The following is a 26,203-nucleotide window of genomic DNA, read 5'->3' as shown; positions in this document are numbered from 1 at the left end:
TCTAGGCTTGTGTTTGCACTTTCTACGCTATTAATAACTCTATCGCCATGTACTAGCCGCACGTCCAAGGGCCAAACCCGCGACCATGGCTCAAAAGCTGGCTGAGGGGCTCATAGTATTGGCCGCGAGCTACGAGAACGATGGCTGTCCCATACAAGCGCTGCACTGCTACCACGCGCTGGTCAACCAGGTGCTGCCCCCGGACGTGGAGGTCAAAGCGCGCCTCAACCTGGCACGACTAATGCTGCAGCACACCTTCAACGTCAAGGAGGCCTGCAACCACCTGCTGCGCGCGGTGAGCGCCGGCGGCTCGCAGCCGTCTAGCAGCGTCATGGGCTTGCAGCCGACTTGCGCCAAAGCTGGCAGGGGCCAGCGGCCTGCAAACATAAAATGCAGAGGCCGCAGGCACGGCACCCGAAGGGCCACACCGTGCCTGCCACCTCTGCCCCTCGCGCAAAAACCCCTCTACCACCACCCCGCCACGACCCCCCTGCAGCAAAGCCTGTCCCGCAGCCTCATCGGCTGCTACTGCCTCAAGTACGAAGTGGCGGACCGGCTGGCAGCTGCCCAGCAGCTGCTGGGCGACGAGGCGGGGGAGCTGGCCACGTACGCGGCTGCTTCGGAGCTGTGGCAGGCGGCGCAGGGCAGCGGCGAGTGGTGAGCGTGCGGGAGGGTCAAGCCAGTCCGCGTGCAGGGAGGAGCGTAACTGGAAGAGGCAGCCTGGGAGCGGGGTTGGTGGTGCAGAACTGCGGATGCGTGGCTGGCTCGGAAGGACGGCGGTACAGGGCGGGCGTCACAGACAAGCAACGGCAAGTTCCCGACCCAGATCGAGAATACCCATTTCAATGCAACCACCAACACAAACAGCAACACCCACCAATACCAACACCAACAGCCGTGTGCCCCCGATCCCACGCCGCACAGGGCCGCCGTGTGCGTGTGGGCCTGTCGGCTGCTACAGCGCCAGGCCGCAGCCCACCACCGCGCCGGCCGGCCACGTGAGGCCGAGGCCGCCGCCGGCCAGGCACTGGCATTCGCGGAGCGCGCCGGCGGCGGCGGCGCCGCGGCGGCGCAGCGCGTGGCGGCGCTGCTGCTGCTGGCGCAGCTGGCACTGGACCGGTGGGACGACGGCGCAGCGGACGCGGCCATCAAGCAGCTGAACGCGGCGCTGGGGGCGGCGGAGGGGAGTGGCGGGGCGGCAGGAGGAGGCGGGGGGCTGGGGTCGACTGGCTTCCTGATGGCGCTGCTGCACTACAATGTGCTGCAGGTGTGTGTAAGCGCTGTGTGTGTATGTATGTGTGAGCGCTGTGTGTGTGCGTGTGCGTGTGTGTGCGTGTGTGTGTGTGTGTGTGTGTGTGTGAATCAAGTTGGTGGGCGGGAATGGTGAGTGGGCGGAGGTGAGGCGGGGCGGTAACCCAATGGCCATGGGGTGAAGGCACCGAATGTGCGGCATGTACCGGCCAAGTCAGTCCTGCATAACAATGACACGCGTTGATTCGCTTTCTTTCACCAACCCCTCCCACATCTTCTCTCCCATCCCCTCCCGCCGTCAGGTGCTGTACATGCTGCGGGTGGGCAAGGTGGCGGACGTGGTGAAGGACAAGCAGCAGGAGGCCAACCAGCCGCCGCTGTCGCCGGAGCAGGCAGACGGGCCCGGGGTGCCGCCGCCGCCGCTGATCGCCAACCTGGACAGCACGTGGAAGCAGCTGGCGGCGGCGCAGTCGGGTGGGTGGCACCGGGTTGCAAGGCGGGGCGGCGGAGGCCGGGGTCCCTGTCTCCCTGAGGCCCTTGGAAGCGCTGGGAGATCCCTGCTACCACCGCGTGCTACTGTTGTACTCCCCACGTGCCCGGCCCCCAATGCACGGCACGGCTCCTTAATGCGCTGCACTGGGCGATTGCAGCTGCGACTTGCTTTCTACCTGCTGCTCCCTCACACTGCACCTTTCTGATTTCGCCGTCCGGGCGCGCTCACACGCACACAGGCTCTGCGGCCTCGGCGGCTGCTCCGTATGAGCTGCCGGGCATGTCCCTGGAGCCGCTGGTGTGCCTGGTGGCGGCGCTGGCGCTGAGGCAGGGCGGCGGCAGGCCGCGGCTCACCCTGGACTACCTGCAGCGGGGTGAGGGCGGGGGCGCTGGAGGGGGCGCGCCGGGGCTGCCGCGGGCAGGGAGGGTGGGAGGTGCGGGTTTGAGCTGTGGTGAATGAGGCGGGCGGGCATCTTCGCCCTGTGAACGTCAAGCAATGCAGTGCAGGATCTCTATGCGCGGGGGAAAACACGATATGGTGTACAAGCGTGTGTTTCTTGCACGTGCCGCATGCACGGGCTGCAGGTCTGGAGGCGGTGGAGCAGCTGAAGCGGCGGGCGGGCCTTCTGGCGGCTGCCGACAGCGGCGGCGGCGGCGGCGGCGGCGGCGGCGGCGGCGGCGGCGGCGGCGGGGCTGATGAGGTGAACCTGGCGCCGCAGCAGCTGGCGCCTGCGGGCAGCGCCCTGCGGCTGCAGCTGATGCTGCTGCAGTGCCGGGCGCAAGTGCTGCTGTCACGGGTGAGGGAGGGAGGGCGAGGTGTGCGGGGGGGGGGGGGAGCTGCATGGGTTGAGGGCTGGGCAGTGGGCTGCGCCGAGGGCCGGGCTGTACGGGTGCGGGGTGGGGCGAGGTGGGGGTAGTCTATTCCAATCCCGAAGTAGAAGCATGGGGTTCGCGATGGGACTGGCAGCCCGGCATGGAACCCATCCGCCTGGCACGCGGCTGTCGCCACCCTGCGCGCCTTCTCATGCGTGCCTATAGCACACAACACATGCAAAGCACATGCCGCGGCCGTAACCCTGCACCGCATACACTGTCCTGCGCGTATGGTTTCCCTTGTGCTCTCCAACACATGCCACGCAGGGCGAGCTGGCTGCGGCGCGTGGGGAGGTGCTGTGTGTGCAGGCGCTGTGCGAGCGCTACCCGCGGCTGCTGGCGCCGCAGCTGCCCGCCGCCCACCTGCTGACAGGCCAGTACTGCACAGCCACGGGGGAGCACGCCGCGGCGGCGGCGCACTTCCAGGTGCGTGTGTCGCGCATGTGCGTGTGTGTGTGTGCATGTGTGTGTGTGTGTGTGTGTGTAAGAGCACACATAAGGTAAGGATGAAGAGAAAGCATCGCGCGGGGTAGTGCATACGAGGCGTATTTGTTACGGTGCATACTTTTGCTGCATGACCTGCCGTCGCCTGTCCAGACCGATTCCAGGCCTCCGGCTTTACTCCCAACCGCCACGCTACCATCGCCACCACCACCACCACTACCACTCTGCACCCACCTACCTGCAGGCGGCGCGGCAGCACGCGCCCAACCCCGCCTCCGCCGCGGTGGCGAGTGTGTTGGAGGCGGCGGCGCACCTCAGCCTGGACGACGCCGCGCAGGCGCAGGCGCGCGCCCACGCGGCGGCGGCGCAGCACACAGTGCAGGGGCAGGAGGCGGCGGCCGTGGGGCCCGGGCCGAGCCTGGCCCGGGCCATTGAGGCGCTGGGTCCCTTCTACGCAGGGTGCGTGTCTATGTATGTGTGTTTGTGGGATGTGGGGTCTCTGTGTGCCCCCTCGCCGAGCTGCGGTGGAAACCGTTTTACGCATGGCCACGATGGCAATGTGGCGATGTGGCGCTGTACATGTCGTGTTCCAAGTGCCGGCCTCACTTACGTCATGTGCCCGGTCAACCAACGTCCCTCACACGCTTGCCTCCCGCAGTGCGGTGGCGGCCCCCGGCTCCGCCCCGGCGCGGCTGGGCGGGCTGGAGGACGCCGCGGCGCTGCTGGCGTCCGCCGCCTGCCTGGCGCAGCAGGGCAACCTACCCGCCGCCAACGCACTGGTGAGGCCGCCACTGGGGGGGGCGAGCGAGGGGCGGCTAGGGGCGGTAGGCGGCGCCTTGGGGCTTTGCTGCGCGTCGGTTCGCAGAGCGTTGACGGGCCCTGTGGTGATGCCCTCCCTCGCTCCAGCCTTCTTTCATCATTTTCCACCTCCGCCACCCCCACCTCCGCCACCCCACACCTCCGCCACCCCCACCCCGCAGCTGTCCAAGGCGCTGCGCACCGCCCACCGCAAGCTGGGCCACATGCAGGTGCGGCGGTGGCCGGGGCAGGGCCGGCACAGGCTGGGACGGCAGAGGACGAGGCTGAGAGCGAGAGGTCGCTCACGATATGGGCTGGACACTGTGTGGCGTACGGGCTTGTCTGTGCGCGCCGTGTGGTGTCGTGCACGCTCGTGTCACCGCCGGGTGCTGCAGGCGCGCTGCCGGCGGCACTCAAATGCTGCGCGGGGGCAGTCGCAGACGCATCTTCTGGACGCATCCATCAAGCCCGCGGCTGTGCCACGCTGCGCTGTTCTGACCTGGCCGCCTCCTAACCACTTAACCAGTCACGCACATGCCCCCCCTTTCCAGGTGGTATGCGGAGTGCTGAACGAGCTGGCGCTCAGCTTCCTGGGGCCGCAGAAGCTCGTGGACTGCCACAGCGCCCTGGAGGCCGCCAGGAGCGCCACGGCCTTCGCGCGGGCAGCAGGTGGGGCGGCGGGGGGCCGGGGAGGTGGGGCGGTGGGTGCGGTGGCCGTGGTGGAGGCGGCGGAAGCTTTGGGGTTGGTGAAAGGGTGCCAGTGTGCCAACCCGATGTGTGCTGGCCTGCCAGGATGGCCGCGTGTGTGGGTGTGGATGCGGAGGCGCGGGGCGTGCATGGCGGGCCCTGTTTGCAATCGGCTGGGGTCACATCCGAGGCAACACGCGACGGCTTGGCTTCCTGTCCTTTGCAGGCGACATGTGGGCAGAGGCGCGCAGCAAGCGGGCGTTGGCGGCGGCGCTGGAGCGACAGGCGGCGGCCGCCGCTGCAGCCGGCAACGCCAATGACGCCGAAGCGTCCGCGGCGGGGGCGCGCGAGGCGGTGGAGGCGGCGGCGCGGCGTGAGGCCAAGGTGGCGGAGGCGGTGGCAGGTGCCAAGGCGGACAGCGGCAGGCACGGCTATGCGGCGGGCTGGCGGCTGAGCGCGATGGTGCAGGACTAGGGGATCCCGGGGGAAGGCGGCGTTTATGCGGAGGGCGTCACCGCATCGCGGTTGCGACAGCTGCTGCACGGCCCTAGCATGGAACGATGGAAGTGTCCTGTTGACGAACTGGACTGCAAGCCCTGGCGCAAAACCGTTGCGGCATGAGCAGTGTAAGAGTATGGGTGGGAGTGTCAGGCGGTCAGCTGCTGGTGAGGTTATGAGAATGCTCGCAGTGTGGAGAGGCTCTCAGCCTGTCGCCCTCTCACATGCTCGTGCACACGGCAATGGCCCTAGGTATCCCACATGCCCCGTCCTACGCAACCTCTAGCTGCCGGTTCTCTTTCGGCTTGTTCTTTTGTGTGCAGTCAGTTGCCACATCTTGCGTTACATGCAGCAATCCCCGTGCCACAGTGCGCAATAAGCAGCATGCATAGCACCCCCACGCTTCTGGCCGCCCGGGGGAGTCGCTTCCACAATGCTCAGTACTCGCTGACGTGTTCACGCACGCTGCGCAGATGGCGCCTACGCTGAAACAGACTTACCCTTCACACAGATGCACTCAAATCCACGTGACCCACCTGCCATCCGCATGCAATCCAAATCGCGCGTCAGGAGGGCGGGCCAGAGCCCGGACACACGCCACAACCACTGATCGCAATCGTGCATCGGCCGCTGCACCCTGACGGACCCACGTTGCGTCTCAAGCCTGCCTACAGCACCCCACACGGTCACAACACGCACAGCACCAGCCGTCCCCCAGAGCCTTGGCCCTCCTGCCTAATGCGCACACCTGCCTAGTGCCTAATCCTGCACACCCGCCTCTTCGCCAGATGCTGCCATACAGATACGCTCGCTACGCAGCCCTCTGATTTCCATGGGTCAGAATTCTTTGCTGAGATATCGTTCCCCCGGGGCTTCTTATTTGCATGCATCGTTTCCCCGCTACGCGGCCCCATCCTCGTGTCGATGCCGGCCCAGTCCTCGTACCCATGCAGATACTACAACATAGCACCACAGCATATCACAGCCGTTTACGCCGCGGAGCATCTAGAGCTTTGCAACGGGGGCGCCGGGCGGCACCCCGGAAACCGCCGCGGCGGCGGCCAGATCCGCCGCGCCCGCCACCAGCCCCGCGCCCGCCTCGGCCGCCGCCGCCTCCAGTTCCTGCAGCCCCGCCGCCGCCGCTGCTGCCGCCGCCGTCGCCGCGGCGCCCGCCACTGCGGCCGCTGCTGCCACCGCCGCCAGTTTCACCTCCCCCTCCCTCTCCCCCGCAGCCCGCTTCTCCGCCGCCCCGGCCGCCGCCTTGGCCGCCCGCCGCTGCGCGGCGTACACGGCCGCTCGCGGCGCCACGCGCTCGCGGTACTCGCGCGCCCGCTGCAGCGCCGCCGCCACGTCGGCCCGGCTCATGTGCGGCAGCTGCTGGAACAGCCGCAGCACGTCGTCCAGCTCGGCGCAGTCCAGCAGGCGGCGGCGGTGCGACAGCACCACCGCCGCCACCACGTACTGGAACAGCTCGCGGCTGAAGGCGGGCGGCGGCGGCGGCTCGGTGGGTGTGATGGCCGTGGTTGGCGTGGTTGAGGTTGCGGTGGTGGTGGTTGAGGTTGCGGTGGTGGTTGTTAAGGGTGCTGTGGTGGTGTAGGCCGCGTTAAGTGGAGACGTGTTAGAATCCCCTGTAGCGGTGTCAGCAGCGGCTGCGCCGCATCCGCTGCTGTTCGGAAGGCTCGTGCTGCTGCTGTCCACAGCAACTGCGGCGACAACCTCGCCGGCGTCTGGGGAAGAGGCGGCACTGCTGGCGGCTTCCTCGGGGGCCGTGCTATCCTCAGCAACTGCTGCAGCTGCTGCTGCTGCTGTTGTTGCTGCAGCCTCCTCCGCTACTGGCGCCTGCGGGACGGGGGAGGTTGCCGTGCCCTCAGGCGGTGCCTTGACATCAGCCCCAACCCCACCCGCAGCTTCGGTGGCAATGTCCGAGGCCGCGGAGGCAAGGCCCTCAGCCCGTTCTGCAGCCGACACAATGCCACAGATGCCCGAGGCGCCGCCGCTTGCAGCCGGCACAGAGCCCGCCGCTGCCTCCGGCTCAGCCGCTGCCACCGCAGCCGGCTCAGGCAAAACGGCCGCTGGCTGCGGCTGCTCAGCGCCATCAACCCCACCACTGGCGGCCGCCGGCGTCGCCTTCGCCGCAGCGGCCACCAGCGCCTCCTCCTCCGCGGCGGCCGCCGCCAGAGCCACCGCCGCCGCCGGGCCCTCCTCGCCCTCCACCCGCGCCGCGCGCTCCCTCGCCGCCTCTTCCTCCTCCGCCTCCCGCTCCCGCTCCTCCTCCTCCGCCTCCTCCGCCAGGCGCTCCTCCAGCAGGTCGTCGGCCCACAGCTGCTCCCACAGCCGCACCGCCAGCTCGGCGGGCAGCTCGCGCCGCAGCGCCACCGCCACCAGCCGGTGCGCGAAGTGGCAGTCGGGCGCGGCGTGCAGGCGCCGCAGGTGCGCCTCCAGCGGCGGGTCCAGCGCGGCGAGAAGGCGCCCCAGCGCGGCCAGTCGCTCGAACACGCCGTCGCAGTGGCGCGGCAGCAGGTTGGCGCGGACCTGCGGGCGCGGCAGGGGGCGGGGCAGGGGGCAGAGGTGAAGGGGCTGTGTGGACTAAGGCACGGCCCCAAGAGCGCAGCGAGTGCTGTTTCCAGGTGCAAGGGGTGGTCGCCGGTTGAGACATGGCCCGCACCTTGACCATGAGCGCGGCGAAGCAGGCAAAGGCCAGCGCGTCATCGTCCAGCAGCAGCAGGAACGGCAGCGCCAGGTCGGACATGCTGCGGGGCGCGCGAGCGAGGTCGAAAAGGGGTTATGCAGCGAGACAAGTGTTAGTGCCGAAATGGGGAGGATACGGCTAACGTCAGTGTGCTCAAGCAGGCGCGGCGTGAAGGCGCTGTAAGGAAACAAGCTGCCACCCAAGGCCTGCGGCTCGCTCCCTCCCTACAACGCCGGCGGCCGGTGCTTACCCCTGGCAGTAGCCCAGCGCGGGGTCGTGTGCGGCGTAGGCCGACAGCAGCGCCACCAGCCGCTCCACCTGCCGCCGCTGCCCCGCCGTGAAGTGGGCCGAGTGGTCCAGGTGGTAGCGAGCCACACAGCTCAGCCACTGGCTGTGGCTGTAGCCGCCGGCGCTGCTACTGCCGACAGCGGCGGCGGCGTGGGTGGCCGCGGCGGCGGTAACGCTGGTGATGGGGCCGGTGGGCGAGGCGGGCGCGGGCGTGGCGGCGGCTGCGGCGAAGGCGGAGACGGACGTGGCGGCGGACTCGGTGGCCATGCGGCGGAGCCACAGCGAGGTCTTGGGAGCTGCTGCGGCGGCGTCGGCGGCGGCGGCAGCAGCGGCGGCTATCGGTGTGACGCTACCGGCGCCTCCCGGCGTGGCAGCTGCAGCAGCAGCGGCTTCGACGCCGCCGGCTTCAGGTGGCGGCGGCGGTGGCACAAGCTGTGGCGCCGAATCAGCTGAGCGGCGCAGCCAGTTGGATGGGTTCAGGCTCGACGTCAGGCCGCCCGACACAGGGCCTGATGATGCCGGCGGCGGCGCAGCTGCCGGGGTGGCGCCGTCAGCCGGCGCAGCCGCAACCGGCGGCAGTGAAGGCGGTGGCGCTGGCGAGGGCTCCGCGAAGCGCCGCAGCCAGTGCAGCCCGCTGCTGCCGGTGCCCAGTCCCGAAGCTGAGGTGGCAGCCGCCGCCGCGGCCTCTGCAGTGGGCGTCGCGGCGCCTGTGGGCGTGCCCACCTCCGCATGCGCCGCGGATGATCCTAGCCCCGACTCAGCGGCAAGCCGCCGCAGCCACGACAGTCCGCTGCTGCTCCCGCTTCCGCCGCTGGCCTCTACCACGGCCGCTGGCAGCTGCGCGCCCGGCGTCGCGGCCACCGCGGCCGCCAGGGCCGGCCCCGCTGGTGCCGTTGTTGCGGAGCTGGTTGGCGGCAGCGGCGGCAGGGCGGCCGCCGCCGACGTGCTGGCCGCAGGCGCTCCGGACGAGGTGCTGTTTGCGAAGCGGCGCAGCCAGCCGAGGCCGCTGCCAGAGCTGGACTCTGGCGCGGACGTGCCGGGCGCTGGAGCCGCGGCGGCAGCGGCAGCAGGCAGCGCCGTTGCCGCTGCTGCTGTCGCCGAAGAGTTGGCATCCCCTGGGCGGCTGAACCAGCTGGGCAGGCCGCTGGCGGAGCGCCGGATTGCGGGCGCTGCAGACGACGCAGCAGCAATGGCGATGCTAGCAGACGACGATCCAGCGGCAGGAGTTGCTCCTCCTTCAGGCGCATCCACTGTCGTCGTTGCTGCCCCCGCAAGATCTGCGGCGGCGGAGCCGCCGCCGTCTGGCGCCTCCGGCGCCGCGCCGCCAGCGCTTCCGCTGCGGCGGCCGGCGTCGGGCTCGGCTCCCAGGTCCAGGTCACTGGGGTGCTCAGCCGTCAGGTCGCCTGGGGTGGTGGACGAGGTGCCCGGCATGGCCCCGACGTCGGCGGGCGTGGTGGCGGTGCTGGCGGGCAGCAGCGGCGAGTCCGACTGCGCCAGCGGCGGTAGCGACAGAGCCGGTGAGCCCTCGCTGCCGCCGACAAGGCCGCCGCCGCCGCAGCAGCCGCCGCCACCCGGGGTAGCGCCGGCGGCGCTGGCCGCTGCGAGGGCGTCCGCGGCGAAGCGGCTGCGGGCGTGCGGCTTGCCGGTGGTGCTTGTCAGCATGGCAGGAGCTGCGGCCGCGGCGCGCGCTGATGCCGAAGACGGGCCCGCGTCAATGCAGGGATTCTGAGTGGAGGCCGCGGCCGCGGCCGCGGCCGAAGCCGTGGAGGGCAGCGGCGTGGAGTCGGCGGACCCCAGCGGCAGCGACACTTGCAGGCGGGAGTGCGAGTGGGTGTGCGGCTGCGTGGCATCAAGCACCGGTGGCACGGAGCCGTAGCTCGCGGCAGAGGCGGAGGCGGAGGCAGCCGCTGCGCGGGCGCTGGCGGCTGCGGCAGCGTCCGCGTAGGCGTCGGCGATGCTGGAGACGCTGCTGAAGGAGAAGAGGTGCGAGCCGGCGACGTTGCTGCCTCCAGGCGTGGTGGGCGACACCGAGGTGCACTGCAGAGGCGGGGAATCGCCTGTTACGGGCGGTGTGGGTTCGCCTGAGCCCCCAGTTGCTGACAGTGCCGTCGCCGGCGCGGTCGCAGCAGAGGCGGCTGGTACTGCTGCTGCCGCCGCCGCTGCCGCAGCAGCCCCGGTCCAGGGATGTTGTAAGGCAACGTCTGACGGCTGCTGCTGCTGCGCGCCGGCATCAGCTGCTCCAACTGCGGTGGCAGCCGATGGCACCTCAGCTGTCAATGGCTCTGGAGTTGCCCCGTCGCCAGTGGCTGCTGCTGCTGCTGCCGGGTGAGGTAAGGATGCCGCAGAGGCGGCGCCGCTGCAGCCGGTGGTCACGTCACCGCCAGTAGACGTCCCTTGATGTGGCTGTGGTTGCGGCCCCCCTGCCGCTTGCAGCGGCGTCGGCTGTTGCGAGGGCGCCAGTACCGGCGGCGGCTTGGGCTGCACTGGGTTCTCCTTGCTGGTCTGCAGGCTGCGGCGGGCCGCCTGGATGCGCTCCTTGGCGCTAGCCAGCCAGCCCACTGATGTAGTGCCGGCGTCATCGCTACTGGCCGACGTTGGCATCAACGCCGCAGCACCCGCGCCCGCCGTGCTAGCACCTGTCGCGCGAGCCGTCATCTCTGTGGCAGAGGCCGCAGTGGCCGCAGCCGCCGCGGACGCGGCAGTGACAGCGGCGTCAGCCGTCCCACTTCCTGTCGGGGCGCTTGCACCATCCTCATCCGCTCCTGGTCCTCCTGACCCGGAATGGAGTGCGGCTTCCAGCATCTCGGTGCTGCTGCGCTCCAACCCACCCGCCCGCTCCTGCCCCTGCCCCTGCTCCGGCCCCTGCCCCTGCTCCTGCCGGTGCTGGTCATGCTGCTGCACCTGGTCTGGCTGCTGCGGCTGCTGTGACGCGGCGGCGGCCGCCGCCGGCTCGTCTGTGGTTTTGGCGGCGGCCTGCTGCCCCTGCACTTGGTCGCGGCTGGTGGTCTGCAGGCTGCGGCGAGCGGCCTGGATGCGCTCCTTGGCGCTGGCCAGCCAACCTGTGGAGCCGCTGGTGCTGGCGGCGGCACCAGTGCTTGCGCCGGCGGCGGTGGCGGTGGCAGCCGGTGCGGACTGGGTCTGGTCAGAGACTCGCGCAACCGGGGCCGTGTCAGATGCCGGCGAGCCGGCGGGCTCGGCGTCCTGTGGCCCAGGTGCGGCTGCCGCTTCAAGCCCACGGCCTAGTGACACTTCCGAGTCCAGCTGCTGTTGCTCCTCGGCACTGCTCCCGGCCGCCGCCACCACCGCTGCCAGCTGCGCAGCCTGCGTCTCAGGTGCATCGCTTGCAACCGCGCCCGCTGTGGAAGCGATGTCGGACGAAGGCCCGAGCGTATCTGCAGCGCTCCCACTCATGCCAGCGCTGGCATCGCCAGCCGCGGCGGCCGTCGCGGCCGCCGCCACCGCCGGCTGGCCTGCCGCCACCGCCAACGCCACGTCCTCATCACTCACGGCTGGCAGCGACTGGCGGCCGCGCCGCGCCGCCGCCTGGTACAGCGAGCTGCTCTCCATCCGCTCCCGCGCCGAGGCCAGCCAGCTGGCAATGCGGCCGCCGCCCGCAGACGACGTCGACACCAGCGACGTTGACGGCCCGCTCGCTGTGTCCCCCGGAAGGCCCGCCTCGGCCGGCGGCGGCCCCTCCGCAGCGCCCCCGCCGACATCCGCCTGCGCCGGCGGCCCAACCGGCGACCCCAACACGGACGCTGGCGCGGACATGACCGCCTCCCGCACCGCTGGCGCGCCGCCGCCACCGCCTCCCGCTGCGAGGCCGCCGTTGCTGCCGCCACCGCCCAGACCCGTGATGCCCAGTCCCGACAGGCTCAGGCTGAGGCCGCCGCTGGTGGCGGTGGCGAAGGCCGAGGCGCCCTGTGAGGCGGCGGTGGCGGCGGCGGTAGCGCCCGGCAGGGCGTTCTTCTTAAAGTCGGTGCGGATGGCGTCCATTGCAATCCACTGCTGCGACTCCCAGTACGGCCGCAGCTCGGGCGGCATGTCATGGCGGCTGAGGTGGCCCACGGGCAGCAGACCGCCCCGTGGGCTGCTGCCGGCGTCCAGGGCGGCGTCCGCGCCTGCGCCAGTGCCCGTCGCGGCCGCAGTGTCATCGCCCCCGCCGGCGCCGGCCGGCACAGCGGTTTCCGCCCGCGGCAGCACGGCGGCCGAGGGTAAGGAGGAGGCGGGCACGCTGCGACCATCGCTATCCTCTTGCTCCTCCGTCGCATGCAATGTGGCGACACCTTCACTGTTGCTGGTGCTATCGCCCAGTGAGCTGCCGGGTAGCGGCTCATCCGCCGCTCCTGCAGCCGCCAATCCGTCAGCTGACTCAGCTGCGACCGGCGTGGGGGCGGGGATGACAACCGAAGCCTCCTCTGCCGCAGCGTCCACAGCAGCAGAGGAGACAGCAGCAGCAGTGGCGGCCGGCGGTAACGGCGGCGCGCCACCTCCACTGATGCCGTGCGGCCGCACGCTGCGACGGACAGCGGTCGTGGACTCAACAAACGCCGTTTCCAGCTCCTGCATGGGAGATCACAACAGTCGCAACTGTCAACAGTCGCCAGCGAACCCCGGCACATAAGCTGCCCCACACGGCCTTACAGGACCTCACGGCTCGCCACCAGCACTGGCTGAACACCACACTGTAGCGCGGCCCCGCCCAGTCCCGCACCGAGACCCCTACCACGCGCCTCTCACCCTGCAGCGCTGCATGAGCCCCTCGTAGCGGCGCCGCAGCTCGCTGTAGGCGGCGGCGCGCTGCTCCGCGCTGTGCTCCGGCGAATACACGCCCAACAGCAGCGGCCACACCTCGGCGCGAATCTCCGGCTCCAGGCCCTGGTGGGGCGTGCACATGCGTGACACCGTCACCGCTAGTCAATACTGGCTGCTCTCAATTGGTGTGGGGCGGTAGAGGCGGCCACAGGCAAAACAGGTGACTCGCAACAAACCTTGTCGGCCACGTGCGCCAGGAACTCATCGAACTCGACCGCCAGCAGCTCATCCAGCACCAGCGACTTCCACTGGGAGGGCCCCACTGGCGACCTGGCGGGAGCAGGGGGCAGCGAGGCCGGCGCGGGGCGAGCTGGCGTGAGCGACATGAAGGCGGCGAGGTTCAAGCGGTGTCGGAAGTCGGAGACAAGGGAGAGAGTGTGGCAAGCGGATTGTGGAGATGGCATAAGGTCAGGTGTGAAGCAGGGGTCCCTGCAGCTCTTGTCGCAACGATAGCGTACGGTCATCGCGCGCGGAATCCCGTCGCGTGCGTGCTGACCTGGTAGGGTTGTCCAGCACGTCGTGTCTTCCGGTCTACTGGAGCCCAACCCTGAAGGCCCGAAACCCCACAGGTCTTCTCACAACCCGGTTGCAGATTCTGAAACCGAGTGCTTACCTTAACCGTGCAGCCTTGTGCACAGCATACGCGAAAGCCGTGAGAGACGACGAGGTTGGCGGACCCGCTCCGCCACTGGTCGCGGGCAGGGTCAGGGGTGTTGCCACACCATTTCCGCGAGGCCGACTGTTGCTACGGAACGCCAACGGCATCGCGCCCACATACGAGCAAACGGCAGACCCAGTTGCCTAGGTCGCCCCGTCAGCTCAGAGAGATGCCCTCGAGTTCTCCACAGTTCCACGACAGCTAGAGGCCCCCTAAGTTAGGGCAGCGAGTTCGCAAGCTCTGTTTGAGCATGAATTATGTCAGGTGGCACCAGGTCGCAGAGGATTCAAGCACTGCGCTTTTGGGGTTCAAGTTTAGGGGACCAGTCCGAAGCTCACACCAGCAAAATGTTAAGGATAGGCGATAGCATACATAACCAGGTACATAGGGTATGCAGGGCAGAAGCAAGGGTTTGAGCGACTTGCCATTCGCCGTGCCCATCGCGACCGGGGCCAGTCTTCAGAGCGGGCGAGCACCGTCTCCTCCCTCTCTTTTAGCGTTTGCCAAAGAAGATGCCTAAGGTCAGTTTATCCCCACCAATTCGCAACTGTCCTTTGCGCCGCACCTAGCCTTTGCTCGTGAACACCGCCCCTGACGGCTGCCTGCCACTCTGTATTTTTGCGCGCAGACTGTGGTCATCGACGGGCGCGCCCACATGCTGGGCCGCCTGGCCTCTGTGGTGGCCAAGCAGATTCTTGCCGGGCAGCAGATTGTAAGCAGTGTGCGGCGCAAGGACGCCGTTTAGGACAGATGGGATCGTTGGGACGACACCGTGGCGGCTGCGGGGCTCGTCTATTTTTTGGGGGCTTGGGTCGCCCGCATAGCCGCCGGCGACAGGGGCGCGGCGGCAACCGCGCGAGCCTGCGACTGCTTCTGGCCTACGTCCGTGTGACTTGGAGGTTTGTCATGAGTGTAACGGGCTCGGTGCATTTTGCAGGTGGTCGTCCGCGCCGAGGAGATTACCATCTCGGGCGGCCTGGTGCGCCAGAAGATGAAGTATGACCGCTTCCTGCGCAAGCGCATGAACACCAACCCCACCCGCGGCCCCTTCCACTTCCGCGCCCCCTCGCGCATCTTCTGGCGGACTGTGCGCGGGTGAGTAGCATGTCGGCTTGCGTCGTCGTCGCGGGGGGCCTAGAAGCTTGGTTTGGAAGGGCAGCAAGCTGATATCTCGCGAATACTGAACTTGACGCGGTGGGGCGAGCGGACGGGGCCGACACGCCCGATAACACCTGCCCCGCTCCGGCGGGGGTAGGCGGACGACTTGCAGGCGAGCAGCAAGCTCGCAGGCGCCAGGCGCAGCAGCAGCGATAAGTAGCATGCCAGGCAGCTACTGGTCAGTGGCGGAGCCAGCCGGCGCCTGCCAGCCTGCCGGTGAACAGCTGCAGAGGTCCAGGGGTGGGGCCATATCGGCGGCGTTGCCAGCGGGACAATGGCGGAGGCGTTGCCTGGCTTCCGTGTGGCAGCCCTGGCGAAAGGGCGGTCTATGGCTGCTGGCACCAGGCTCCAGCAGATGTTCATGAGATGCCGTACGTGTGGCAGTTGCGCCCACCGCTCATGCGCAGTCAGTGCTGCAGCGCCGGAGTGCCTGCGGATGGGCTCCCGCGCGGAGCAAATGGAGGTTCAGCTGCGGCATTATGGCTGCGGAACTGGTGGAGGCCCAGCGCACCAGGGCAAGCTGCAGCAGTCCGCAGTTGCTGAGCCGGCTGCCGCTGCTTCCAGGCGCCTGGTGTAGGGTCCGGCGGCGCCAGTCCGCTAACCGTGATGCTGGTAGTCGCGATGGGAATGGCAGCCAGGCGCACCAGCAACCGCTGATTGCTCTGTCAATGGGCGCGCGAAGCTGAGCGTTGGACCCTCTGCTGCAGCGCTGTCATCGTCAGGCGCGGGGATTCGGGCGGGCGTATGAGAGGACCAGAGCAAAGAGCTGCGGAAGCATCGTCGCCGCATAGCCAGGGACCCGGCTGCTTGCCAAGCGCATCAGTTTGCCAGTGTCTGTGGCGGCACCTCGCCAGGAGGCTCAGACACACCTTTCGGGCTCGGCACTGCGCCATGGTTGCAGCGCAGGGCAGCACGGATCAGTTCAAGCGCAGCTCAGCAGCTGGGCAGCCGCCGGCAAGAACCACCAGCGCTCTCAGCTGCCGGTCCCCGCGTGAGCCCGTTCGGCTGCGTCTTGGGGTTACGGTCGGCCCATGCATGTTACATGCACTTTTGCGTGCGCTGTCCTCATGTGTGTCTGCTCCCTCTCCTGCCGCTGCCTCCTTCCCGCGGCCCTGCCTGCAGCATGATCCCCCACAAGACCGCTCGCGGTGCCGCTGCCCTGGAGCGCCTCAAGGCGTTCGAGGGTATCCCCCACCCTTACGACAAGGTGAAGCGCCTGGTGGTGCCCGACGCCCTGAAGGTCCTGCGCCTGCAGCACGGCCACCGGAACTGCAAGCTGGGCGACCTGTCCGCCTCGGTGAGTCGGCCTGCTGGAAGACAAGGGCGGCGGGTGCCGGGAGGGTGGGCAGTGACCGCAGGCGAAGGGGAGACCAGCGGCTGCGAATGGTGCGGAAGGAGGGAATGCACACCTGCGGCTTGGGGGAGCGTCGCGGTGTCTGATGCGTCGGCGTTGAGACGCTCCTCGGATGGACCAGCCGACAGCTGGTGATTAACACTCGGCGAAGCGGCGAGGCGCAATGGAGCTACTGGCGATTGCTGCTTAAGTTAAACGCGGGCGGCGGCAGGCGGCGGCAGCACAGGGGCGCTGTGGAGACAGTCGGGTCAGAAAGCCCCAGGCATGCAGCGGCTGTGGCGGAGGGAGGACGGGGCGAACGCCACGCCGTGCCGGCAGCTAACGGACTGGAGCTCGGCGGAGCAAGTCGCCTCGGACGCACTTGGCGTGGACAGCTATGCAGTCCAGCACCTGAGCGCGCAGCCGCCAGCCGTCCCTACGCCACCACGGACGATCACACCATAACGGACGCTTTTCCCCGCCGGCGCGCCGCTAACCCTGTGCCTCCCTCTTCATCCATAGGTGGGCTGGAAGCACCAGGCCGCCGTTGCCGAGCTGGAGGAGAAGCGCAAGGCCAAGGCCAAGGCCTTCTACGTGGCCAAGAAGAAGCTGGTGGCCCTGCGCTCCAAGGCCGCTGCCCAGGTCAAGGCGTAATTTGGAGGTGTTTGGTGCTGTGGAGCCAGCCCGCGCGCCACGCGGCAGGGAAGGAGAGAGCAGTGTCGATGGACGTGTAATGGTTTAAACGTGCGGTATACCCCGGCCCCGGTCAACTGGTATGGACGACTCAACAGGGAAAGCGATGCCGCCATGTTCAGCGGTGCCCCTGGCCATGTTACTCGGAGTATCAGATTAACAGCATGCGTGTCGGTCGGTATGGTACAGAGTGCAGCTCGCGTACACAGGCGCTTGCATGTCTTCGTGCATGGCGGCAAGTGAGCCCCAGCCACGTGGCTAATCCACAAATCCACTACAGCGCGTCAGCTGACCCGCAGCCGTTCCCTAATATGATAGTTACAAGGCTTCAGCAGTTCAGCCCTCCTGACTCAACAGACCTCAGCCCGTCACAAACCACAAGAGCCTCTGGCTCAGCAGTCTAGCCCTCTACTCCTCGTCCTTGAGCGTGGCCGCCCAGTAGCCCGCCAGCAGTGAGCCGATGGTGGCGTGTGTGCAGGCGGACAGCACGCAGGGCGCCACCACCACCGGGTCAGCGAAGTGCACCTTGGCCAGCACCGCAGCCAGCGCGGATGACTGTGGAGGGGAGGGCCGAGGGCAGACACATCGAGAACATGAGCGCTGCGACGCAATGACCGCCTCCCGCTTTGCCGCACTGAGCGCTGCTTGAACATTGGGACGCGCGCCCTGCCGAGGGCGGGCGGCGGCCCCAGGCAGTACGGTTCACATGGTGCCGTACCTGCATGCCAACCTCGATGCTGTTGGTGCGTGCAATCTTGTCGGACAGGCCCATAGCCTGCAGGCGCAAACGCGGAAAACTCTCCGTAATCGGCTGGCTCGGCGGCAGCTGTCAAGCAGTCAAGGCAGCTGTCACCAGACCCGCACACGGCGAGAGGTCCTGTCCGAGCACCCGGTAGCCAGGGTCACCCGCGCTCGAACCTGCTCGAACACGTCTGCCTGCGTCTTCCTCGTTCGCTCACCTTGGATAGGGAGTACCCCAGGAAGAAGCCGGTGGAGTGCAGCGCGAACACGGAGGCCACGATGATGGCGCCCGAGGAGGCCACCACTGCGATAGCGCGGCAGCAGGACATTTGCATGTCCATTGCATGTTACGGTCACCGACAAGCTCGCAGCGACGCCATCGTACCTAACCCGCAATTTCTAGCTGTGCCACAGCACGCCAATGCAACGTACTACGCGTTGGCACAACGCTGACGGCTCGCTCACCCGCGACGTTGGTGCCGATCATCGACCCCACAATCAGGAATACCACCACGGTGGCCATGAAGGGCGTGTACAACTTGACGCGCGCCACAGCTGCGGCGTGACATAAAATTACGACAATTAGGTTTGTCATTCAACAGCAGATAACTATACGTCTATACACCATGCCAGCGGGTCTTTAAATTACCGGTAGGCCCACACCACCGTCCCACGTTACGCTTTTACAAATGCGCACAGCACCCGGGCACTCGAGCCCGCAAGAAGCTGGCGGTGCACACGAGGGGCACACGTGTGGCGTGCAAACTTACCGGCCGGAAAGAACTGGTTGAGTGCGGTGCCGGCCAGCACCGGCGCCAGCACCAGCTGCAGCACAGACAGGAACATGGCGCGGGGGTCCACGGGCACCAGCGTGCTGCGTGGGATCGAACGGCGGGTAGGGTGCGTATTGACTTGCTTTTATGATAGATGTTATTTCAAAGCATGCGGTATTATGCCCCACCCGTGGAGCTTGCGTGGTCGCGGCATGGGGCTGGCGGACACCATTGGCTCACCCGACCAGCAGCGAGGTGAGGATGGGTGTGGTGGCGATTGCCATGAGGGTGGAAGCGGTGGTCATCATGATGGAGAGCGGCTGCAGGAGGCAGGGAGGGGCAGGAGTGAGTGGGGCCATGCGGCTGTTGATAGCAAGGCTCCATGCCATGCTAGCTAGGCCAGCCTGAGCTGTGCAGTTGGCAGGTCTGACAACATCGCAATGCCGCGGCAACCGCGGCCGCTGCAGCTGCGGCAGCACCGTTATAACGGCAGCCTCACCCACCATATCGCCTTTTGCGATGTACGCCACGATGTTGGAGGCGGTGCCTCCGGGCATGCAGCTCACGAGCGCCACACCCACAGCCAGGCCTGAGGCAGGATCGACGGTCCAAACGGCACAAACGTCGCCATTTCAGAACCCCCGCCGCAAGGCACCGGTCCACATCTAATTCAAAGGCTCCCTGGCTTCCCCGGGTTCCTAGCAGGCCTAGGCACTTGTTTCGTCCCCTCCACGACTCAGTCCCCAAGAGGCGGTCGCAGCTCTTGTAGTACGCACCTGGCGCCAGGCCCGGCTGGGCCATGAGGAAGCGCGAGATGACGTAACCGAACGCCGGCAGGATGGTGTACTGTGGGCGGAGTTAAGAGCGGCAGCGCAGGGCACTGCCTTTAGGCACTCTTACCGCCACGTCGTGCCGCTACACCATTGCTTGCGAACGCGCCGAGAGCACATACGACGGACCATGTTGCGCGAGGGCGTATCATTCGCCGCACCATCGCGCCGCCTAGGCGGTCATCCCTTCCCCCCCCCCCCGTGGTGAGAGTGCCCCGCGGACTTGCCTGCAGCACCATACCGAGCAGCAGCAGCTGTGGCCTGCGACGATGGACGCACAGGGAAGAGGCACGGCCACATCAGCGCTGGTAAGGAAAGGCGTAGCACAGAGTTGCTACCGGCATGTGCGGTGGCCGCACATGCCCCCCACTCATGAGTAGCTGGCCGCCACGCTACCCAGTCACTCACTGCTTGGTGAAGACGGAGGCGATTTCGCCAAATGTGAGGGTAAGGCCCATGCCGGCCATGACGAACATGAGCCCGTAGCTGCGGCAATGGAGCAGTTGGGCCACATCAAGAGTCAGGTCACGGGCATGCAGTAATAGTGCACAACATGACGAGTCTCTCTACACGGCCCCTCATGAGGAGAAGCGCCCAGCTGCCTCTCGCGTGCGCAACGGCCGACGCGCGGCGATGACACGTGCGCCTCGCCTCAACCTTTCACCCTCAACTTACGTGATGCATGTGTTGTCGAACCAGGTGTAGAGCGAGGGCATGTAAAATCCTGACACGGCGGCCAGGATGACCCCTGCACCGCACGCAATTCATCATGTGCGGGAGTAGGCGCCAGCACGTTACACGCTGCTCCGAAGTGAAGCATACTCACACACACCAACGCAAAACCTGGTGCGGCGCAATACCATACAAGGGCATCACGGCCCAAGGATTTGGCATTCCCTCGCTGTCCATAGGGAGCAAGGGACTCACACACAGGGAACAAGCGCGTGAATTTGGAGCAGAAGGCCGCGAGGCTCTTCTCAATCGCTGTCAGCTCCACTGCACCGCTGCCGCCGCCGCTGTTGGAAGGCGATGGCGACGCAGCGCCTGCGGACGAGGCGTTACAAGCCACGGCTCCACGTCCTCTGCCTGCCGACCTGGCCGAGGCAGTAGGGGCTGCTGGGCGGGAGCAGGAAGGGTCCAGCAGCACGTGCGTGGGTGGGGGCAGGGCAAGGCCCCCGCTGCACGGCCCAGAGGGGCTGGCTGCTGGCCGTGCATAGGCGCGGACGGCGGCTGGCAGCACCGCCGTGCATGTTTGCCTGAGGCTTCGACGCGTCGGCACGCAGCCAGCAGTCGACCTGTTTAGAGAAATTCGGGTGGAGGACCGGACCAGGTCTGAGACTTGATGGCAATGCAGTCCAGCTGTATGTCATCCCGTCTGTCTATCTAATACCTCTCTACAAGCCCATGCGCAAGGCCAGACCACTGGGGCTCGGGAGGGCCGTGTCAACCGGTGTTGCGCTGAGTGCCGGGTTTCGTGCCACCCGAGCCTTTGAGGAAACAACCTCCGCACAGCTCCAGCTCACGTCTAACGTACCTGACTGGCGCAAGTGCTGCTGCGCGCATTGTTAGCCTTCGTCCGGTCCCGAGTAAAACTGCTTTGCGAGTAGGCTGACCGCGAGCGAGGTTGCACAACCCCCTATTTGGTTAGCGTTACTGCTGATGACTATTGTCCCCTCTGGAACGCCAGAAGTCATTAGGCTCATGCATCATCAACCGGCGCCAATTGCTCGCCAGTACAGTGTAGAGCTCGTTTGTTGCAGTTGCAAAGCAGCGACTCTACGTTACGGTCAACAAAAACAATAATTAGGCAAGGAAAGTAGCCTGCACTTGGCCCCAACTTGCTGCAGCAGCAGCGCGACTTTCCCTGCCCTGCAGCTCGGTAGCCATGATGATGACTGCTATTTGTTAGCTCGTGTAAAACTTGTGACCTTAGCAAGGGAGAGCGGACAAACCGACGCTGTCACCATGCAGCAGGAGGGATGCGCTATCAACATCAAGCGCGTAGCGTGTATAGGAGCGGGCTATGTGGGCGGCCCTGCCATGGCCATCCTGGCCTACAAGGTGCGCGCTGTGACAAGACTTTTCTGAGGACGTTTACGATCAGTTATTTGCAGAGAGCACGCCTCGTTCTCTCTTGTGGGCCGCGTTCTGCTGCGCTGTGGACAGTGGAACATGGGGGAGCCACGGGGCCATACGAGCCAGGACCGACATACACGCCCACCCCCCTTCCAACCGTGCCCAAACTCCCGCCCGCTGCTGTTGCTTTGCCCTCTTCGCCGCCCACAGTGCCCAGACGTGACGGTCACGGTGCTGGACATCAGCGATGCGCGAGTGCAGGCCTGGAACAGCGACCAGCTGCCTATCTACGAGCCGGGGCTGACGGATTTAGTGAAGGCGTGCCGCGGCGTGAACCTGTTCTACTCCACGGACGCTAAGAAGCACCTGGCGGAGGCGGACCTCATATTCGTGTGGTGCGTCCAGGGTGAAGGGGGGGGGCGGGCTGGTGGTGCGAGATGTTGGTGAGGTATGGTGGAGCGCACGCTCCAGCCGAGCGGGCTGACGCTATGCAACAGCCTCGTAGCGGGGCAGTCGCGCTCCGGGGGGTACATCGCCTCCGTGCTGTGTGATGCGGAGTCTACGCAACACTTGTGTCCCAAGAGTGCTTATACTCACCCACCCGACTTTCCCCACACGCTGCCTCACCCCTCCACAGCGTGAACACGCCCACCAAGCTGCAGGGCGTGGGTGCGGGCAAGGCCGCTACGTTTGGGTTCTGGGAGGCGGCGGCGCGCCTCATCGCGGCCAGCTGCCAGGGCTGCGGGCCAAAGATTATCGCGGAGAAGTCGCCAGTGCCCGTGAAGACGGCGCAGGCCATGTCGCGGGTGGGTGGCCCTGGATGGCACAGCGGTGGATTAGGTGGAGCACGTGAGGAAGGATGGCCCAAGGCCAGCATGGCGGGCGGGCCCAGGCCGCCAGGCGTGTGCTTTTATGCGGGGGGGGGGGGGGGGTGGCACGGCAGCACGAGTGACACGTGTGCGTGTCGCTCCTGATGTGCCTGCAGGTGCTGTCGGGGTGCCAGGACGGCGAGAAGACGCGGTTCGAGGTCATCTCCAACCCCGAGTTCATGAGCGCCGGCTCCGCCGTGGAGGATTGCCTCAAACCCGATCGAGTGAGTGGCTGGCCTGCTGCGCATCCGCCTGGCCCCGGCGGCATAACCCTCCCCCATTCCCCTACGGAACCCGGACCGGCGGCACAACCCTCCCCTATTCCCTACATAACCCGGACCTGTCATCGGGGCCCCTGACCGCCACCTGCTGACCACAAATGCGTCCCCCCTCGCCCCTCCCCTCACCGGTGGACCCCCTGCCTCCTGCCCCCTTTCACCACGCCCGCTGCACTGCTCCCGCGCGCGACCCACAGGTCCTCATCGGCGGCCGCGACACGCCCGAGGGCCGCGCCGCCGTGGAGTCCCTGGCGCGGCTGTACCGGCGCTGGGTGCCGCCGGACCGCGTGTTGAGCATGGGGCTGTGGTCCAGCGAGCTGGCCAAGCTGGCTGCCAACGCCTTCCTGGCGCAGCGCATCAGCTCCATCAACGCCATCTCCGCGCTGTGCGAGGAGACGGGCGCGGACGTGCAGCAGGTGCGAGCAGAGTGGGGGCGGGAGGGGCCCCGGCGGGAGGCGCACTGGGGTGGAGGTGGTAGAGGGTGGCTTGGAGACAGGTCGAGGGGCACGGGTGGGTTTGGGGGTTGGGGCAGTTTATGCTCGTCGGGTCCGGAAGCTCTGGCATCAGCAGCGGGCGCCGGACCGGGGCAGGCATCGGCGTAGGGCGCCTGACAGAGAACGGGCATGCTTTTGCCGGCTGCCTCAGGTGTCCCACGCCATCGGCACGGACAGCCGCATCGGGCCGCGCTTCTTGTCGGCGGGCTGCGGCTTCGGCGGCCCCGCGCTGCAGAAGCACGTGCTCAACCTGGTCTACATCTGCGAGAGCCTGGGCCTCGCGCAGGCGGCGGCGTACTGGCAGCAGGCAAGCCGGGCAGGGGGGCAGGGGCCGCGAGTGGGGCGTGCGTGTTGCAAACGGTGGGCGGGCAGGTTGCTGTTGGGTTGTGAATGATGCGGCGGCGGCGCGGCGGGAGCGGTCGAATGCGTGCATGCGCACTACACCAGGCCGAGTACGGTGAAACGGCGTGGAATGTCACAGCCGCCCACTTGCACGCCACTCAGCTCCCTCCTTCGACCCACCCTCCAACCGCAATCCCGCCGCCAGGTGGTGGACATGAACGACTGGATCAAGGCGCGCTTCGTGCGGCGCGTGATTACCTCCATGTTCAACACCATCCGCGGCAAGCGCATCGCGGTGCTGGGCTTCAGCTATAAGGCGCACACCACCGACACGCGCGACACCGCCTCCATAGACGTGTGCCGCGGCCTGCTGCTGGACGGTGCCGCGCTGTCCGTGTACGACCCCAAGGTGGGGGGGCGGGGGGCGGCTGCGCAGCGAAGGCGCGGCGCTGGGGCAGGGGATGGGAGGGCGTGCCTAGCCCACATGCCCCGAGGCCGCGTACTCTGCACGTCGTCCCTTCATCTCATCCTGGCTGCTGCTGCTGTTACACCTGATGTCGAACTTGATGTCGCGGCTGGTGTTGCTGATGTTCCTGTGGCCGCTGCTGTGCCGCCGCCCCTCCCCCCAGGTGACCCCGGAGCAGATCCACCTGGACATGTGCCTGCCCAAGGGCAGCCTGGAGCAGCCGCGCCGCCAGCACACCGCCGTGTCGCTGGCCACAGTGGACGTGGCGCGCAGCGCCATGGAGGCGTGCCGGGGCGCGCACGGCGTGTGCGTGCTCACCGACTGGCCCGAGTTCAGGTGGGGGTGGGGGTGGGCGCCGAAGCCCGGGGGCCAGGGTGGCAGTCGGGCCGACCAAGGGGCGGTTGGCACACGCCAAGTGTGTGGGATGCTGCTGGCTGCACGGCTGCCTGCCCAATCCAGCTTGCCCAACCCCCCCCCCCCCGGCTGCTGCGCCCTCGCCTGTATACCTGTGCTCCCTCCCTCCCTCCCTCAGCGCGACTGATTCCTTACGGGATTGGAGTTATCCCTCCCTCTCTCCCGCACACCCCTGCAGGCGACTGGACTTCCACGCCATCTTCAAGGCCATGATGAAGCCGGCCTTCATCTTCGACGGCCGCAACGTGCTGGACCACGCCCGCCTGCGGGAGATCGGGTTCGTGGTGTACGCGCTGGGCAAGCCGCTGGACCCCTTCCTCACACAGGTGCTTGGATGCGGGGCGCACGGGGAGCGGTCGGCGGGGGCGGCGGGGGGAGGGGCACGGGGCGGCTGGCGCGCCTAGGATGCTTGCGACTTGGCGGGTGGGGTGAGGAAGTGGCAGCGTGGTTTCTGCCATCGCCGTCAGCTGGCTTGATAGGTACTCCAATGGCACTGCATGCCTGGCCTGAGCAGAGTACCTGACTTGTCTTCCGCGCGCAGAAACTGGAGGACGTGGACGTGGAGGAGCGCGCGGAGCTGCGGCGGCAGCGGCGTGTGAGCGTGCTGGCACACGAACTGGCGGAGGAGCGGCACGCGGTGGCAGCGGAGACGGAGGCGCTGCACGAGGCCGAGGAGGAGGTGGCGGAGGCGCTCAGCAGGGTGCAGAGCCACAGCCAGCAGGGCCAGGGCCGAGCGCAAACAGAGGGCGGGAGCGGCGAGGGCGGGAGTGGGGCGGGGGCGCAAGTCGCGGGGCGAGGAGCGCAGGCGGGGCTAGCGTCTGGGGGGCCCGGCGCCGGCACAGGCGGGGCGGGGTCGTAGTGCGTGATGACGGCTAAAGTGTACGGTCATTTCATGGGTGCAGACAACATGGTATGCCTGGTTTGGACCCGCGGATGTTGATAAGGTTGCATTACCACGCGTGCTGAAGGCGGGGAGTGTCCTCGGGTTCACGCGACTGCTGTACTACTGAGCGCTTAAACCTGCAGCCGTGGGGTATGTGATGGAGCCACCAGGGAGCCCTGGGGCCACCGAGACTAGTATGACGGTAATAATTGAGGCGCCACGTATTCTGTCTCCTAGTCCTCTCGCTGTGTGGACGCTGGGGCGGAGGGACTATGGACTATGGCGGCTAAGCGCAGAAGGAACATGATGTAGATGTACCGGGAGTCTGAGCGGGCTCGGCCTGGTCTCGAACAGGGATATGATAGGCCAAACCTAGGCAGGCTGGCCGGAACACAGAGCGTCTGACATTAGAGGCCACAATCGTCGTGTTTGGCGGGATAGGAGGCCGCGAGGCCGCATACCCCCTGCGACACGCCAGTAGCCCTGGGTTACCCGATGGGCTCCGCAGGCACGGACAGGGGTAATCCTGGATCGCTTAAAAATGGCAGCTTGCAGAATAAAATGGCCAATGGGACCTGAGTGGCAGTGGACTTGTTCAAAGGCGGCGGCGGCAGTGAGGCCAGCAGTGGGCCCCCAAGCTACCGGCCTGGCCTCGAGCTGCCGGCACCAGCTGCCGTTCGTCGGGTGGCGGCGCTGAGTGCCGACGACAGGCACCCGTAGCTACAGACCTGCAGTCAGCTGCGCCTGGCGAATACTCCGGCATGCGGGGGGCGCCTCCCGGGCACCCAGCGCCAGTGTGCATTGCCGGCGCACACTTCCGCGTCTGCCCCATTCAGAGCATGCAACTACCGGTCTCTTGCAAATACGGCACACCTGATACTGTTTGCAGCTGTCTGTTAATGCGGGGCCCGCGGCTGTGATCCACGGCCCGGTTGCGAAGTGCCTGATACGGCAAGCGTCCGGAATGCGCCAAACTCCAAACTCTCACCCAAAGCCGGAGGCAGGCAGAGGGGCAGCCTAGACGGCGGTGTGCGTCTTGGTTTCTGGACAAACGCAGGGTCGCAGGTGTGATGGAGCCGCCAGGCTGGTGCGGGGGGTAGGGACCCTGGAAAGCTGCAACCGCAGCTTCGACACCGACCCGCCTGCTACCTGATGCAAGCGCTAGGCATAAAGCTGCAATAGGGTTTCTGTTGGGGGTTGGAGGGCTGAGGTCATGTCGCGCATTTGGAGGTCGCAGAGCGGGGAAAGCGCAGGCACCGCCGTCCCATGGCCGTCCTAGGACGTGGACAGTGAGCAGGGATGGGGGCGGAAGTCCGCCTATTCCGCACGGTCTTTTCGCATGTGTTTTCGCACGCTTTTC

The 26,203-nt window shown here is 67.3% G+C and overlaps 5 protein-coding genes across 5 annotated transcripts; 3 read left to right on the top strand and 2 right to left on the bottom strand.

Moving 5' to 3' along the window:
- Positions 1-33: 33 nt before the first annotated feature.
- On the top strand, positions 34-5,187 carry CHLRE_12g532650v5 (uncharacterized protein). The gene is made up of 12 exons (XM_043068591.1): positions 34-295; positions 497-657; positions 925-1,267; positions 1,554-1,725; positions 1,983-2,117; positions 2,329-2,540; positions 2,884-3,042; positions 3,305-3,519; positions 3,719-3,839; positions 4,041-4,088; positions 4,410-4,527; positions 4,772-5,187. Exons 1-12 carry the CDS (start codon positions 86-88, stop codon positions 5,017-5,019), a joined length of 2,142 nt encoding a protein of 713 aa, XP_042918686.1. The 5' UTR covers positions 34-85; the 3' UTR covers positions 5,020-5,187.
- Positions 5,188-5,373: 186 nt separating this feature from the next.
- Positions 5,374-13,843, bottom strand: CHLRE_12g532600v5 (uncharacterized protein). The gene is made up of 6 exons (XM_043068590.1): positions 13,449-13,843; positions 13,012-13,105; positions 12,761-12,898; positions 7,983-12,583; positions 7,709-7,793; positions 5,374-7,575 (listed from the first exon to the last, which is right to left on the bottom strand). The coding sequence occupies exons 1-6, from the start codon at positions 13,598-13,600 to the stop codon at positions 6,049-6,051; spliced, it is 6,597 nt and encodes a 2,198-aa protein (XP_042918685.1). The 5' UTR covers positions 13,601-13,843; the 3' UTR covers positions 5,374-6,048.
- Positions 13,844-13,943: 100 nt separating this feature from the next.
- Positions 13,944-16,730, top strand: CHLRE_12g532550v5 (ribosomal protein L13a). The gene is made up of 5 exons (XM_001692857.2): positions 13,944-14,014; positions 14,122-14,205; positions 14,431-14,588; positions 15,774-15,948; positions 16,507-16,730. The coding sequence occupies exons 2-5, from the start codon at positions 14,149-14,151 to the stop codon at positions 16,636-16,638; spliced, it is 522 nt and encodes a 173-aa protein (XP_001692909.2). The 5' UTR covers positions 13,944-14,014; positions 14,122-14,148; the 3' UTR covers positions 16,639-16,730.
- Position 16,731: 1 nt separating this feature from the next.
- Positions 16,732-20,683, bottom strand: CHLRE_12g532500v5 (uncharacterized protein). Its single transcript, XM_001692968.2, has 13 exons — positions 20,556-20,683; positions 19,949-20,316; positions 19,697-19,769; positions 19,430-19,507; positions 19,249-19,282; positions 18,968-19,037; positions 18,695-18,780; positions 18,432-18,511; positions 18,189-18,292; positions 17,884-17,973; positions 17,637-17,722; positions 17,396-17,452; positions 16,732-17,232 (listed from the first exon to the last, which is right to left on the bottom strand). Exons 1-13 carry the CDS (start codon positions 20,582-20,584, stop codon positions 17,086-17,088), a joined length of 1,302 nt encoding a protein of 433 aa, XP_001693020.1. The 5' UTR covers positions 20,585-20,683; the 3' UTR covers positions 16,732-17,085.
- A 100-nt stretch (positions 20,684-20,783) lies between these two features.
- On the top strand, positions 20,784-25,389 carry CHLRE_12g532450v5 (uncharacterized protein). Its single transcript, XM_043068589.1, has 10 exons — positions 20,784-21,082; positions 21,308-21,492; positions 21,735-21,903; positions 22,083-22,190; positions 22,442-22,660; positions 22,890-23,045; positions 23,286-23,489; positions 23,710-23,882; positions 24,139-24,286; positions 24,502-25,389. The coding sequence occupies exons 1-10, from the start codon at positions 20,987-20,989 to the stop codon at positions 24,817-24,819; spliced, it is 1,776 nt and encodes a 591-aa protein (XP_042918684.1). The 5' UTR covers positions 20,784-20,986; the 3' UTR covers positions 24,820-25,389.
- Positions 25,390-26,203: the final 814 nt, after the last annotated feature.

Source organism: Chlamydomonas reinhardtii, chromosome 12, assembly GCF_000002595.2.
Source record: "Chlamydomonas reinhardtii strain CC-503 cw92 mt+ chromosome 12, whole genome shotgun sequence".
NCBI lineage: Eukaryota > Viridiplantae > Chlorophyta > Chlorophyceae > Chlamydomonadales > Chlamydomonadaceae > Chlamydomonas > Chlamydomonas reinhardtii.
Note: the sequence above shows the minus strand (reverse complement) of the source record. Positions and strands in the feature narration are given on the sequence as shown.